Raw genomic sequence first — 17322 nt, 5'->3', positions numbered from 1 at the left:
TGTATATACAAATATATTCAAACAAATATTGTTAAAACTGTAAACTACTTTCTTGTTAATGTTTACAGCATTTTATTTCCCGTTTTGTAAAATTTATTTAAAAATGAAACCCTGACAAAAAACTTAAAGGCCCTGTGAAATGAGTGGCTTTGAGAGTACATGTTAGTGTCAGAGTAAAGATCCCTGTAACCTCCTCTGTAAAGCATAGTATTGAAAGAAGCTGCTTAGCCAGAAGAAACATCTAAAAAATTTTGACAGCAGAAAGCGATTAACGTCTTTTCTGTGATAAAGGTGCTGTAAAGAGAAGAAGAAATCATTCCCTGCCAGCAGACTTCATAATGGATTTATTCAAGCTTTAACTATATTTTATTCAGCTTAACTAAATGGATATCTATATTTCCTTAAGAGTTGATTTTCATTAGAAAATCTCACATTGAAATAAATGCCCCAGTTTATCAGGGCCTTACATTATTTTGTGTATTTTCCCTAATGTTTAAACTGTAACTGATCATGTCTTTTACTAATCTATTTAATATTATTACAAATGCTGTTTTTATCGGTACTGTTTGTCAAAAAACATTTTTATTTACAAAACTACTGTATTTTTTATTTAATTTTTTTTTTTTTTTTTAGAGTTCTGAAGAATCCTAGTTCTCCTTTTGGTTATTTTTATGGATTTTGATTATTATTAACTTTGTAATATTTCTATAATTATAGTTTTATTAACAATATATGAAAATTTAGTTGTATGAAAATATATACAGCAATTAAGCTACACAGAATTTTCTACATTTCATCCTCATAATTCATGTTACCACATGTTTTTAGATATACATGTGGTATTAAGTTTACCGGATAACCAATCAGATTCCTTGTTATTTCTGCCTCTATTTTCATCATCAATTAATAGCCGAGCTTTTATCAGGCAAAGATCAGCTGACTTCTATTTCACCTTTCCTTGTTTATTTATGGAAAGAGTGAATTGTCATCCTTTGTGTATTAAAAACTGATCTATTTTTAACCTGGGTGTGTTTAGATGTTTTTTGTTTTTTTTTAATTTTTTGTTTATATTGTAAATGTTATATTAGTTTAGTTTTTTCATTGAAGAGCTGTGATCCAATGAAACAGTCTGTTTGTGGGTGACTACTATATAAAAGCCTCCCTTTTTTAGGTTGACCACTATTGTAAACAGTTTTACCTGCTACTTAATTAGTATAATGCAAAGCTCTTTGTAAATAAGCAAACAAATCAAGTACTGTAAAGTAGCAGTCAAAATGTTTATATAAATAGACATTTAATGAGATCGTTTGCAGATGCCGATTCCATAGGACAGTGGGTAGAGCTATTGACTATTAACTTGGGATGGGTACTAGTCTAGCCACACTGAAGAGCTGTAATACAGCGAAATAGTCTATCTGTGGATGACTACACTATATATATATATATATATATATATATATATATATATATATATATATGCATGTGTGTTATCTTAAAGTAAGATTTATTCTGTGAATACAATTGTTTGCTATTTCATGTTTACAGTTTAAAAAGTTTTGGAGTTCTTTAAAGTTCAGGATTTAATATTTCTCATTCAGATATAATCTACACAGATCCTTTAAATATATATACACTTCCAGTCGTTAGAATTCTCTCTGACTGCTTACTATGTTATGCCTGCATTTGATATTCATAGGTGTTTCATTAATTCTTAATTCTTTTGAAAATTGCCAATGGAGTCAAAAATGGAATTAATGACTGGGTTTGAATCTCCTGATCAGCAGTAATTATCACTTCCTACACTGATGATAGTGAAAGCATGAAATATCAGAATCCATTGGTGTAAAAATAATTATAAATTTTTATTATATATATATATATATATATATATATATATATATATATATATATGTGTGTGTGTGTGTGTATTTTGTTTACTAGGAAAAAACACATTCTGAACTTGATTGATATTAACTGTGTGTGCATATACATACATGTGGCCTGTCTACCTACATGGATATAGATAATCCACAAAAATACAAGAAAAGAAAAATATTATATCCATGATAAAGTTTTTCCCAGGCACATATACACCAAATTTATCCCACGTCTGTTCCCTGATCACGAACGATGCAAATCCAATGCAGATATGTGAAAAACAATAAAAAGCCAGACACTAACATGCATTGCAGATCAAGATTCATAAATGTTGCAGACGATGACGGGAAGGAGGCGGCTTCGGAATATGGCAGCAGGGAGCAAAGAGAGGGGGGGGGCAATTGGGTGATTAGAAAAGGCAGAGGCGGCAGAAGGAAAACGTACAGACTAGGAAGATGAGAAGTAGGGCTAAATTATTTGGATGGGAGGGGGTCAAGAGGTTCTATACCTGTCTTGCCGTTGCTGTCACTCAATGCTGCTCACTGCTTTTATCCATCACTGGAATGCTCGGAAGCTCCCGAACGTTCTCTTCATGTTGTTGGGGTTGTGGGGGATGTTGGGGTTGTTGATGGCCATGGTGACCATTCGTGTCCGGTTCTTTTTCTGTCGAATGTCCAGCCTGGTTGGTCATCTCATTTTTGCCGTTGCTGTTGCCCTCTGTTGAATGGCTATCAATTTTGGGACTACTTTCTTCTTTTACCACTACTGTCGGCTGGCACATATCTTTGCTTGTCGTCTCAACCTTCTGATCTTTCTCAGCTGTCTTCATAAGGTTCTCCCGGAGCACGGTGTCCCCCCTACCCATATGATGCACCTGCTCTACTATAATCTCACCACCTCTTGCTTTCATATCATCCTTTGGATCGTCTTTGGACAAACCGTTCACATCAACAGTTTCCTTTACAGCTTTTAGATCCTCTTGATGATGGGCTTCGATAATCATTTCCTTAGAGACTTCACCAAGACCCCCTTTCCCCAATCCATTCATTCCTTTGTTGCCATGGTCACTGACCACTTCCTTGGCCGTTTTACTTGTTTCACATGTAAATGAATCTCCACTTGCAGTTTTGGGATTATTATTATTATTGTTGTTATTATTGTTATTCTCACTCACAGTCTTGCTTCCATCTTCTTGTTTTGGCGAGGCATCCTTCCTTGCCTCTGATTCAGCTGTTTTATGTTTGCTCTCATCATTGGAACCAGAAATTTGCTCCATGCTTTCTTTGGACGATTCTGTCGTTTGAACTTTCTTTTCAATAACTGATTCACTGAACTGATTCAGGTTTGGCATAACAACATCATCAGATTTTTTCTCAGTCATTTCTTTGTTCAACATTGTCTTTTCTTCATTTGTAGAATTATCAGTATTAAAAGTCTGGTGTGGTTCATCATTTTGTGGTTGCTTTTGATCACTGGTTATTTCTTGAGTAGTCTCAGCCATTGATCCGTGGTGCTGCCCATGACTTTCTTGGCTCACTCGATCACTGATCAGCTGCTCACTGCTTTGTCCTTGATGATGACCACTAAATGGCTCAAAGCTTGGTTGACTGATTTTCGTGTCATGCGACTCTTTTGTATCCTCTGTTTGTTGGATCAATTCACTGCCAAACTGTTGGTGGATTTCGTCTTTAAACTCTGGTTGCATTATTTCACCAAACTGATATTGATTTTTCTCACAAAAGTCAGAAGAGAAGGATTCTTTGGATTCTTCCATAAAATGCTCTTCGCCAGGCTGCCTTGACGAGTGCTCATCATGCTGGATAGAACCAGTAGACATCAGAGGAGCCTCATCCGAAAAATGCAGAGGCAATTTCTCATCGAGGACGTCATGTGTTGCCTCGATAACTGAGTTAGGAGACCCTTCTCTTGATTCAGGATCCGAAGATTGTTGAAGATGATCTGAGGCATAATCTTGATTTTGTTCAGAGAAATGACACTGCACGTTATCATTGATTTGATCCAGCTGTGAGTGAACATTAAACTGATGCAGTTCTTCATAGGCAGCCTCACTGCCTGACTGTTGTTCCATGTGTGCCTGAACTGGCTTATTCAGTTCTGATTGCTGACTGATATGTTCGTTGAATTGTCTCAGCTGTTCATCAAATTGTGACTGCGGTTGGTTGCTAACTGCTGCCTGGTGGTGTTCACTAAACATCTGTTGAGATGGTTCACTGAATTGGTTTCTGGAAGGGTCAATCACTCTTTCGATGGATTGTTCAGTGAATTGTTCTTGTCCACCCTGATCAGTTTGGGGTTGACCATGAATTTGTTCATGTGATTGTTTTTCTAATTGATCATTGAGTTGTTGTTCAACAACTTGTTCAGAGAATCCACTACTAAAGTGCTGTGCAGGTTCACTAGAATCTGTTTGGGATGGGCCATGACTTTTTTCATATGCTTGATCAGTGGAGCATGACTGTGGTTTCTCACTGACCTTTTCATGGGCTTGTTCAGTGTGTTCAACCATTTTATAGGGTTGTTCAGTCAACTGTTGTTGAGATACCTCACAGACTTTTTGTTTCATAGCCTCTGGCTGAGCAAATTCATTAATCTTTTCATGGGGCTGTTCACTTAACTGTGGCTCACAGATTTTTTCATTGGGTTGTTCGGAAGAGTGTTGCTGAGATGGTGCACTGACATTATCACTGAAACTAGATTGTTGCTGGCCATCGTTTTTTACATAAGATTCAGTATATAGTGGTTGGGAAAGTTCACTGACTTTTTCATCAGGTTTTTCAGGGAATTGAGACTGTTGTGACTCAGGAAGCTTTTCATGGGATTGTTCAGTGAATTGGGGTTGAGTAGATTCACTGATCTTTTCTTCGGTTTGTTCCATGAACTGTTGAGCTGAATCACTGATCTTATGAGATTGTTCAGGAAAGTGAGACTGAGTAGGTTGGTTTACCTTTTCATCGAATTGATCAGGACATTTGGAGTGAGATTGCTCATGAATATTTCCATTGGATTGTTCGGTGAACTGAGATTGTTGTGGCTCATGAATCTTTTCATGGGTTTGTTCTGGTAACTGAGACTGAGATTGCTCATTAATCTTTTCAAAGGATTGTTCAGTGAATGGGGGTTGAGCAGATTCACTGACCATTGCTTGGGTTGGTTCGGTCATCTGTTGGATTGGTTCACTGACCTTATCATGAGATTGTTCACCGAATTGGGACTGAGGAGATTCATTGAGCTTTTCATGTAGTTGATTAGGAGATTGAGACTGAGATTGCTCATGAATATTTCCATGGGATTGTTCAGCAAATTGAGACTGTTGTGAATCATCAAACCTTTCATGGGATTGAGAGGATTCACTGACGTTTTGTTGAATTTGTTCAGTGAATTGTTGAGTTGATTCACTTGTCATATCATGAGATTGTTCTGGAAATTGAGACTGAGATGATTCATTAAACTTTTCATGGGATTGATCAGAGTATTGCGACTGACACTGATCATGACTCTTTTCAAGGTTTTGTTCAGTAACTTGAGACTGAGCTGGCTCCGTGAACTTTTCAAGGTTTTGTTCAGGGAATTTAGTCTGAAAGTGTTCCTGAAGTTGTTCATTTAATTGGGGTTGACACGGTTCACTGATCTTTTCTTGGGTTTGCTGAGTGAATTGTTGGAATGATTCACTGACGATTCCATGGGGTTGTTCAGGGAACTGGGACTGTGGTGGCTCATGAATTTTTTCATGAGTTTCTTTAGGGAACTGGGACTCAGATTGCGCATGAATATTTTCATGAGTGCTTCCATGGATTTGTTCAGGGAATTGGGATTGTTGAGGTTCATGAATACTTTCATGGGGTTGTTCAGGGATTTGAGATTGTTGAGGTTCATGAGACTTTTCATGGGTTTGTTCAGGGAATTGGGGTTGTTGAGGTTCATGACTACTTTCATGGGTTTTTTCAGGGATTTGGGATTGTTGAGGTTCATGACTACTTTCATGGATTTGTTCAGGGATTTGGGATTGTTGAGGTTCATGAGCCTTTTCATGGGTTTGTCCAGGGAATTGGGGTTGTTGAGGTTCATGACTACTTTCATGGATTTTTTCAGGGATTTGGGATTGTTGAGGTTCATGAGCCTTTTCATGGGTTTGTTCAGGGAATTGGGGTTGTTGAGGTTCATGACTACTTTCATGGGTTTGTTCAGGGATTTGGGATTGTTGAGGTTCATGAGCCTTTTCATGGGTTTGTTCAGGGAATTGGGGTTGTTGAGGTTCATGACTACTTTCATGGGTTTGTTCAGGGATTTGGGATTGTTGAGGTTCATGAGCCTTTTCATGGGTTTGTTCAGGGAATTGGGGTTGTTGATGTTCATGAATACTTTCATGGGTTTGTTCAGGAATTTGTGATTGTTGAGGTTCATGAGCCTTTTCATGGGTTTGTTCAGGGAATTGGGGTTGTTGAGGTTCATGAATACTTTCATGGGTTTGTTCAGGAATTTGGGATTGTTGAGGTTCATGAGCCTTTTCATGGGTTTGTTCAGGGAATTGGTGTTGTTGAGATTCATGAATACTTTCATGGGTTTGTTCAGGGAATTGGGATTGAGACTGATCATGAATACTTTCATGGGTTTGTTCAGGGAATTGGGACTGACACTGATCATGAATATTTTCATGGGTTTGTTCAGGGAATTGAGATTGTTGAGGTTCATGAACACTTTCATGGGGTTGTTCAGGGAATTGGGATTGTTGAGGTTCATGAATACTTTCATGGGGTTGTTCAGGGAATTGGGATTGTTGAGGTTCATGAATACTTTCATGGGTTTGTTCAGGGAGTTGGGACTGGGACTGATCATGAATACTTTCATGGGTTTGTTCAGGGAATTGGGGTTGTTGAGGTTCATGAACACTTTCATGGGTTTGTTCAGGGAATTGGGGTTGTTGAGGTTCATGAACACTTTCATGGGGTTGTTCAGGGGATTGAGGTTTTTGTGGCTCATGAGTCTTTTCATGGGTTTGTTCAGGGAATTGTTGAGTTGATTCACTGATCTTATCATGAGATTGCTCAGACAATTGGGGTTGATGTGGTTTATTGAAAGTATCATGAGATTCTTCAGGGAATTGGGGCTTAGGTGGCTCATTCATCTTTTCATTTGTTTGTTCAGGGAATTGAGGCTGTGTGGGTTCACTTACTTTTTCATGATGCTGTTCAGGTATTTGGGGCAAAGATTGTTCATTAAGCTTTTCTTGAGTTTGTTCAATAAATTGTTGTTGGGTTGATTCACTGAGTTTATCCTGGGGTTGGTCAGTGAATTGAGACTGGGATGGATCATTGCATTCAGTGTATTGGGGTTGAGCTGGCATGCTTATTTCTTCAAGGGGTTTTTCATGGAATTGGTGTTGAGTGGTTTCACTGAATTCTGGATGAGTTTTCTCATTGAACTCTGATTGAAATGATTCGTTATTTTTTGCATTTGTCTGTTCAATGAACCGTTGTTCATCTGATTTTTCTTCTGAATTCTTATGACTTTCATCGTGTATCACTGTTTGGGGTTGATCAATAACTTGTTGATCGGTATGTCCATCAGGATGGTCATGAACAGAATCACTAATAGGATGATGGAACGGATCACTTTGATGTGCATTCCCTTGGTTATAATCTTCAATTTGCCCAGATGTCTGCTGGATGAACTGGTCACTAGTCTGGTGACTCTGTGGTTGATCTTGAGTCTGTTTTTCATTAAATGTACCAGCATGTGATTCACCGGTCTGTTGAGAAATTTCATCTGTGACATGTTCTTGGCTTTGTTGGTTGAAACCGTCTTTGGAGATCTCAATGGCAGCTTGTGGACTTTGCTCAAACTGATCTGTTGGTTTTTCGTTACTCATTTCTTTTGGCATTTCACTGAATTGTTCATTCGGCAGTTCAGTGAACTGATCTTTGTGGGGCAATTCACTGAACTGCCCTGTGGAAAACTCATTGAACTGCTCATTTGATGTTTCATTACGCTGTTCAGGAAGAGAACTGTCATACTGCACATTATTATTTAATTCATTTAATTGATCTTTGGCAGACTCATTAAATCGCTCATTGCTAATTTCACTCATTACCTCAAGTGGGGTAGGAGGTTGACTCGTCTCCTCCACTTTCTGTGCATCATCATCTGTTTTGTCTTTTTCTAAAGATCCGGTCTCTTCCTTCTTAGGTGAAGCATCAATGGCTGTTGGTTCAGTGGGTGCAGCGTCCAGGATTTCAGCATTTTCCTGCCAGTTAGTAAACATTAGTATCAAGTGTTAGTCACACATACATAAAGAACAAGAGTAAATATAAGAAAAGGGACAGGAACTTTAATATACATTAAACAGCAAAGATAAAAAACGCAAATTAAATGGGAATTGGAATTTAACTAACAATCATTTTCTAATGCAGGGTTTCCCAAACATCAGGATACCATAGAGCCTCTGAGCAGGGCAAAGGTTTTTCACAGAGCACTAACAAGATAATTTCTAAAAGAAATATGAAAAACATTCATTTCAAATTTAAACACTAACTAATGATAATGTTTACAGCCATTTTTGGTTTTTGATTAATCAAAAATTGTTGCATTTTTTATTTTATTTTCATGAACCATCCTGAAACTCTTTACACCTGTAGTTATGTATCATATCTCTTTCCTGTAAAAAAGATCAGTAATTAAATGTCTGCAGCTATTTAAGTTTTCCATATAAAGCATTTGGTCATCTTTGGGAAAGGACTTGCGGAGTCCCTCAGCCTCAGGGCTCTGTGGAGCCCACTTTTAGAAATCCTGGTCAAATGTATTGAGTCCAAATCGAATGATTCGATAAATGATTAAAAATATTTCAAACAAGCCAAATGTAGTTTTAAAAATATATAATGTCTTCATACAGAGTATTGCACTGAAACCTGGGCTTTCATGTCAAGAAATAGAAATTGGAACATAATACTGAGATAAAACAGCATACAAAGAAGAATTACAAAATGAATTAAAAAATAAAAAAAGCAAAAAGATTAGTTACTGGAAGAAATTGTGAACTTCTGCAATACATAAATACATATTACACTTATTTTTTAATTTAGATTCAAGCTAGCTATTTTTTTTTATTTTTTTAAATTTTTTATATTACATTTTCACCCCAAACAAGGCAAATTGCCACTTTGGTGTAGGGGGCTACTATCAGGGGCAACAACTTCTGGGGTACTATGTAGGGATTTGGGCAGCAAGATGTCGGTTCACATTACACTTGAACTTCTGCACGTCAGTACAGTTGGGGAAGCAGGGACCTGGAATGGAATTCCAAAGTCTAGCGGTTCTGGGGAAGAAACTATTGGAGTAGAAAGATCTTTTACATCTAGGGATCTCTACAGTGTGGGGGTGGGATTTAGCAGCCTGTCGGGTTTGTCGAGGGTGCTCACGTCATGGGGGCACAAATGATTGCAGTTCGTCAAAGCATTCACCATTAAAATATTTGTAGAACAGGCAGAGGGATGCAACATTTTGTCGATGGGACAGAGGCTGAAGCTTAGATGCCAGTTCAGGGCCTATCAGGTTTGCGACTCTCTTTTGAACCTTGTCAAGGAGCGAGAGACTAGTAGCAGATGCACCAGCCCAAATGTGACAGCAATACTCCATACATGGGCGAATGGTTGCCTTATAGAGGTACAGGATACTTTTGGGTGGAAGTAGTTGTCTAGCACGGTAAAGAGAGCCCACCTTTCTTGCAGCGGCCCTGGCAATGCCTTCAATGTAATTGTTCCAACTCATTTTTCCTGTGAAGGTTAGGCCAAGGAGTTTGCCTACCCCCAAAAATCACTCATTCATACATAAATGGATCACACATTTTGAATTCTGACGACTATGATTTGCTCAAAAAAAAAGACAAAAGCATTCTTTACATGTCATTATCGCACCACATTTATTGAATTCTAACAACTGGGTTTCGTTGATAACAATTCCTTTTACATCATAGACACACCAAATATTTTCAAATATTGTACCTGCATGTTGTTTCTTCAAATCAATCATTTTGAGAAATTCGTGAAGTAAAGAGGAAACGTTGATGAATATATACATAATTTTATTTTTCCATTTTCATTTTCATCACATTGGAAAATTTCTATAATTTTCATTGTATGTGTGTAATTAATATCTGTGTGCTACAGAAATCGATATCTTAATACTTAGAACATTCAAGTAAGTTTCAATAAGGGTTAAATTAAAAAATTTTAATTAAAAAAATTATTGAAATTTTCCTTTTGGGACTCAAATGGGGCAATTATAGGTTCATAAAATAAATGAAATGTATTAAAGATATTATAGTAAAGAAATTCATATTATTGTTGGAGATGCCCCTCTATAGGATTAATGGACTATCTCATGACGTCGCTTCCGGTATCGAGTACCGGTGCCCGGCAGTCAGAGATTGGCACTCAGCCAAGAAGGTCGTGTGCAAATGCCCTACCGTTGAGGAATGGTATTGCTCAACTCGCTTTGCCTGTAATATATGTGAATACGTGTTTCGTTCCTAAAAGTCCTGTGTTCCTTCGTTCTTATTACCATTTAACCCCATAACAATTATGTTTCTGAATTTTTTAGATGAGGATTCGTTATTTGGATTATTTGGACTACTTTCCCCATCTCAAGTGTCATTTTCATGTTTTCCAAATTCCCGAGTTCGACAAGATACACCTGAAGAAGGTCAGAAGTTTTGTTGTAAAAATGACACTCAAGATAAGAACAGTAGTTTGATGAATTCAAATATGAAAGTAAAGAAATTCATGTTTTTCTCAATAGATTTCGTTCATCTCAAAAAGCAAGAATAAAATTAAACAAAAAATACCTCAATAAAAAATGTATTCAATTTATTTAAAGACATTTTTCACTGAGTTATTAAAAAGCAGATTATTATTATTTTCATTTGAATCCAGTGAAATTAGGTTTCACCATCCCATTTTCCCTGATGAAATTTCTAGCCATTTTTTAATTTATTTTCAACTGCATCACATGAAATTTTTGATCCTAGTATTCATATTAAGTAAAATGCTGCTATTATGTGGATTTGTCACAATTTCACAAATGTTTGCAGAAACATCTGTAGCAGTAGTGATTGCTACAGGGTTTGGTTGGCTAAAACAGGTATATTCATTTGAATTCATTCATATGTGCTGCTGCTATCGATAAAGTTTCTTTTGTTTTTTAGGCTAAAAAGGCCTAAGCAGGGGGTCATGTAGCAGTTGCATGATTAAGATCTATTTTCTTTTGAATTTCTTGCAATATTTATGATATAATGAAGGGGTATGATTGAAAAAAGTTGAAAAGTTCTACTTATAGACACTGATGATAGGAACTGACCAATCAAATGATGCCTTCAATAAGTTTCCATACTTTTTTGTACAGGCATTTAAAACTGGTGTAGACTCTTAAAAATTCAGTAGGTTATTGCTACACATCTTATGAGATGACTGACCAATTTTTATGATTTCAGGTTCAAATGAACAACTACAACAGGAATTGGAATACACCCTACTAAAGCCTGATTGTCACAGCTGGTGAATTTCAAAAATGCAATCTGGGCATGAGGACACTTTAAAAGAACGATATGCATCTGGCATCAATTAAAATGAATGGCTCTCGTCTTGGGGAGGCCTCAAGTTTTGACAGGCTTCTAGGCTTGACCTTTACTCCTGATCTTAAATGGAATACGTACATCAAATCTGTTGCCAAGGTCGCTGGAAAAATGGTCGGATCCTTCTATCGATCCAGTAGATATCTCACTGCTGATGCAATTCTCTATCTATATAAGAGCCAGATACGTCCAAGGATGGAATACTGTTGCCACATATGGGCAGGAGCTGCTTGAAAAGACTTGTCCTGCCTTGATAGGGTTCAAAATAGATTTCGTGGCCCGGTGGGAGATGTCCTTTTCTCTTTTGAAAATTCAATATGTTATTGCTATACATCTTATGAAATGACTGACCAATTTTTATGATTTGAGGTTCAAATGAACAGCTACAACAGGAATTGGAATACATCCTACCAAAGCCTGATTGTCATCACAGCTGGTGAATTTCAGAAATGAAATCTGGACATGAGGACACTTTAGAAGAACGATATGAAAAAAAATTCTGTTTTAAACTTGGAAAATTGTCACAGAAATGTATGGAATGCTTCAGGCAGCTTTTGGACCATCTTGCATGAATCAAGCATCAGTTTTTGAGTGGCATAAGAGATTCAAGGAAGGCAGGGAGTCTGTGAGGGATAATGAAATGTATAGGAAGTCAGAACACCAGAGTTTATTGGCGAAATAAAGAATTTCATGTATCTATAGAGACAATAAATGCACAGTTTGATATTAGTGTGGGAACTGTCTACACAATTATTCACGAGGAACTGAAGATTTGCGCAAGATTTGGACAAAGTTTGTCCCAAAGGTGCTCAAAAAACGGCATCCTTGTCACAGACTATTTGACCAACATGGGCATCAAGATAGTTCCTAACCCTCCCTATAGTTCAGACCTTGTTCCCTGTGACTTTTGATTACTCACTAAGCTGAAGGAAAACCTTAGAGGCTGTCATTATGAGACAATTGAGCCTTGTCAGTACCAGATGGATGATCATTTGGGAAAGCGAGGTGCTGTATGTACCGCGAGGTAAAATACCAGGTTGGGAAAAGCGTAAATAGGCAACCCATCTAGTGTTGATGTCACGATAAAAAATACCCTTGATAGCCCTGGTGAAGCATCAAGTTTTCAGCTACGGACAAGATTTGAATTTTTTTTTTTATTTTTATACAATTCATCTAATTCTATGATTATAATTGTATGTCATATCTTATATTTATCATCCTATTACTTATTTCTCATTTCATTCCTTTTTCAGTCAGTCTTTAATAATCAAGCAGCCTCCTTCTTGGGACTAACATTTGATCTCTATATGAGATACATAGATATTCAAAGATTCCATTAAAGTTCCCCTTTACATCTCAAACGTTGAGTTAAGAAAGTAAGAACATTCATTTTACTCACTTCAATTGACCATTTAAATATGTTATAGTACACATTCCTTATGATTTCTTAGTCTTACCGGTTTCCAGGATAATTATTCATCTAGTTTGGTGGAGTATCCAGCTTCATGTTGTTAGTAGCGGCAACATCACTTGGATAAAAGTACACAGTTCCTCATAAAAGTCAGTTTGGTTTAGCCACAAGTGGATCTTATTTGGGCTTCAAATACAATGTTATTTTGAATATTTGATCACAGTTTATTTGTAGGGCGAAGTAACCTCATGCTAGGTTGCCCTGACAAACCCCAGGACCTTATACACTTGAGGGTAGTGTCGAGTAGGCATTTAAGACATCATAATACAGCAGTCAGTCAGTAGTGTGGATTGTTTTAATTTTACTAAGACATTTCAAATGTTTTCAATTTAAACCTATATGTATAAATGTGTATGTAAAAAGGTTTGGAGGTGACAAATGAAAATTAATTTTGGAGATGAAATCAACATCCCTAAATTAGAAAAGGTCACCTATTTTTAAGTTTGCACAATTTTTTTTTTTTTTTTTTTGCAAACCAATGCTTTGTTCATTTATCTGGGCAATAAAATACAGAGTGTAGTATCTGTTCTTCACCTTTTCTGTCTTCGATCAGTGGATGAGAAATACTTAATGACTGAGGCAATTTTTTATTTGTGTCCCTATACAGAGTGCCCCTTTTTGGGAACTGGATTTTTCCCACATTAAAACCGACCTTGTGTCTAACTCTGTCCTCGTGTGGAGGCAAGTAAATAGCAATAAAATAATTAAGGGACGTTATTCTCAATATGAAAGAAGTTATCTTAGTGATTATTGCATTCTCCATTCTATCGAAATGGGCTTTTCAAAATATGCAACATAATTTAGATAAAAATATTTATTTACTATTTTTTGTTAGTAACATTTATTCTAATTTATGCAATAATATATTCTTTAAAGGTGAAGTTTTTGTTAAAAAAAAAAAAAAAAAATGAAAAAAAATGTTTGACGCTCTTTGAGAATCATCATTGTGCTGAGGGAGATAACTCCATTTTACTTAAAGATTCGTTCATTTAAAAAAAAAATTTAATACGAGAATTAAGTTCACTAAAACCAACGCAACTTCGAGGAATTGTAAGGAAAGAAAAAAAAAAATTTGTTCTTGCAATTCCTCGAAGTTAAGTTGGTTTTAGCCTCTCCAATTCTCCTATGAAAAAAGAAAAGAACGAATCTCAATTAAAATGAAGTTATCTCTCAGTATAATGACGAATTCTTAAAGGAAGCGTTTTTTTTTTTTTTTTTTTTTTTTTTTTTTTTTACGATCACACCAGCATGAAAACATGTACTAAACAGTGTTTAACGATGTATTGGAAAATTAAAAATGGCGCCCGACTCTTTGATGAACACGGTAAGTTTGGGAAAAGGCGTTACAAATAAAAAAAACATACAAAATACTATGAAAAACCCACCAAATATATGTCAGCCTATGTCATGGTAACATATATTGAACGAGTTTCTAACAATATTTTGTATAGTTTTTTTTATTTTTAACTCCTTTTCCCAAACTTACCGTGTTCATCAGAGATTCGGGCGTGGGCGCTAGGTGTATCAGACATTTTGGGGAATTTTTGACACCCCGACACAAAACTGCGAATAAAATATTAAAAAAAACTCATAATTTCTCTTTTTAAAGTGGGTTGTTTATTTTCTTTATGGAATATACTTCCAAAATAAACTATTAAAGTTGTTTAAAAAATAATAGAAATATTAGTTTTTATTTTTAACAAACAGTGTTTACAAAGTGCCTGCGCGCATTCATGCAGCCATTTTTTTTTTACGTAATGAAATCAATTGAATTTTACGAGTTAAATTTTTAAAAATTTTACAAAATTTTTCTATAGGTTCAATTTTTAAGATATTTTCAGGTTCAATGTGAAATTTTATGCTCTTTCCAAAAAACCGAATATATTCTAGACAAGCGTTTTTTTTTTTTTAAAATCCACCCTCCCCCATTTTGAAATGTCTATTAAAATGAAAATAATTAATTTTCTCACCTCAAATTTATATATCACAAATTTAAGATAAAAGATCAATAAATAAGGCTAATTTAAAACGACAAAAAAAGAACAATAATTTGCAAATTTACCTGTAAAGTCCAAAGTTTAAAACCTTTTTTTTTAAAAACCGCCTTGAATTTTTTTTTTTGAAGTGAAACCTTATAATCTTGTTATATTGTTCAGAAAATTTTGTACAACTACGACAATTTTTTCTATTTCATTCAATGTTTATTTGATTTAAAAAATTTTTTTTTTTAGATATTTAAAAAAAAGATTCACTCCATAAAGAAGAAATAAAATATATTAAATCAAAAACTCATGTATTTCTTTAAGAGAATAAAAAAAAAATAAAAAATCGTTAGAGTGTTTTTTTTTTTTTTTTTTTTTTTAACGGCAAAAACTGATAAGTGAAATGTGATCATTTTTCATCTACGGTGTCCCATATTTACCAACTTTTGTTTACAGCACACAATAGAAAGAGACATTAACTCTGGCGCTTAAAGCCACCAAAGATGTCAACTCGAAGAAAAGCAGACATTTGTCTCCCTTTATTTCAACTGTGAAAAACATCTGATGTCGCGTTTTTTTTTTTTTTTTTTTTTTGAATCCTTGCTTAAAAAAGTATTTTATTTAAAAAGGACATGGCATATAAAATATAAATACGGATAAATTCTTAACAATGAAGAATGGAAGTACCCATTGATTAGTATTTTTTATAGGTAAGTGATTTTTTGGAATGTGTGTATATAATTATATATATATATTATCGAAGTAAGTTAAAATTCGTTGATTTTCTTTAAATTGTTTTTAAAGAAAACTGATTTTAAAAGCAAATATTGCATAATTTGCTATTAAACCTGTTATTTTTGTTCAAATTTGGTATTTGCTCCTTTAATTGAAAAAAAATTAAGGTTTGAATTACATTTTTCAAGTAGTTATAAGCTTTGATTCAAGTTTTTTATCACGCATTTTTAATGGCGATTTCTGACAGTGCTAGTCGGGCGCCATTTTTTATTTTCCAATACATCGGTAAACACTGTATGTTTTTCGAGCTGAATAAACATGTTACATTAACTAAAAACAGTAAAAAATATCCAATTAGGTAGAAAAGTAACTTATCTTACCTTTGATAACATTTATTTGTTATATATTTGTTTTTCGACAACTTTTTCGAATCTATGTGTACAGTAATACAAACCCTATATATATATATACACACACACACACACACAACAAATCAATGTTACCAAAAGCATGCTGAATTACTCTTCTGCCTACCTGGATAAGTTTTTTATGTTTTAACTTATTTTAAGGTGTTTTTTTACTTAAAGATAGTATAAAATTTGTTGCGTTAGAACGAAAAACTAAATGGTGATCTCATTAAAGCCATAGTAAGCATTGATAATCGCTCAAAAAGCGAAAATTAAACAGAATACTGGTAGAGCATTACATTTTCACAAGATTAGTGACATTTATGGGATATCTGTTAGTATTTTGTTTAATTTTAAATTTTTGAGTAATTATCGAGGCTCTAATGAGACAACTATTGTGTTTTTTATTCTAACTTGACAGACTTTACAGTACCCTTATTTTAAAGTAAAAAAAATACTTTAAAATAAGTTAAAACACAAAAAAACTTTATCTAGGCAGTTAGATGAGTAATTTACCTTGCCTTTGGTAACATTTATTTGTTGTATATTTATTTTTCACTCTTTTGTTGGCTATTCTGGATAATGCCCTAAGGACTTTATTATACAAAACGATTTCTACAACCTACGCCCCCATCTCTACTACAATGGATAGTTCATGAGAAGGATTATAAAAAACCAGGCAAGAATTAATATTTCACTTTAATGTTGAATAAGGCTTTTCTAACGTTTAATCAAGCCTCAGTCTTTCATTATTATTATTTTAAATGGTTTTCAATTGTTTGTGCAGATGTTCCAATATTCTATTTTTGAATTTTTTTGATGAGGATTAATAATTTGTATTATTTAAATTATTGTTCTCATCAACGTTTCAGCCAATGTAACCTCCGGCCTTTTTCAGATGTATTTTATCGAACTTGGAATGTGTATGAAATTTCAAACGGAATCCGTTATTTAATCCATGGCGGTAGCTTGTTTTCGTTTCATCAGTCATGACTGGATAGAAGTTTTATTAATTCATAATTGTATTCTTAGTATTGTCCCCACTGTGGATTGAACCTTCAACCCCCAGAAGACTGTCACTTAGAAGTTATTATTATTTTGCCACAAGTCGGAATAATCCAAAAAATACAGCTGGTCAAATAGATTTAAACTGTTAGAATTTGGATAACAAACTTTTCTTTTCATTTGAATGTTAGATTTAACTTC

At 34.9% G+C, this 17322-nt stretch overlaps 1 protein-coding gene and 1 long non-coding RNA gene across 21 annotated transcripts in view; one reads left to right on the top strand and one right to left on the bottom strand.

The window, feature by feature from the left end:
• Positions 1 to 17322, bottom strand: part of LOC145243887 (uncharacterized) — a 1140095-nt gene that overhangs the window by 16907 nt on the left and 1105866 nt on the right. For all 20 annotated transcript variants that reach the window (XM_080106980.1, XM_080106982.1, XM_080106985.1 and 17 more), the window contains one exon: positions 2387 to 8140. In XM_080106980.1, coding sequence (XP_079963106.1) covers positions 2408 to 8140 — 5733 coding nt within the window. In that variant the 3' untranslated portion in view covers positions 2387 to 2407. The remainder of the gene's footprint in view (positions 1 to 2386; positions 8141 to 17322) is intronic.
• Positions 1 to 17322, top strand: part of LOC145243891 (uncharacterized) — a 213011-nt gene that overhangs the window by 41464 nt on the left and 154225 nt on the right. The gene's annotated exons all lie outside the window — the stretch shown is intronic.

Source organism: Euprymna scolopes, chromosome 22 (genome assembly GCF_053919585.1).
Source record: "Euprymna scolopes isolate OS-2025 chromosome 22, ASM5391958v1, whole genome shotgun sequence".
NCBI classification, from domain to species: domain Eukaryota; kingdom Metazoa; phylum Mollusca; class Cephalopoda; order Sepiida; family Sepiolidae; genus Euprymna; species Euprymna scolopes.
Note: the sequence above shows the minus strand (reverse complement) of the source record. Positions and strands in the feature narration are given on the sequence as shown.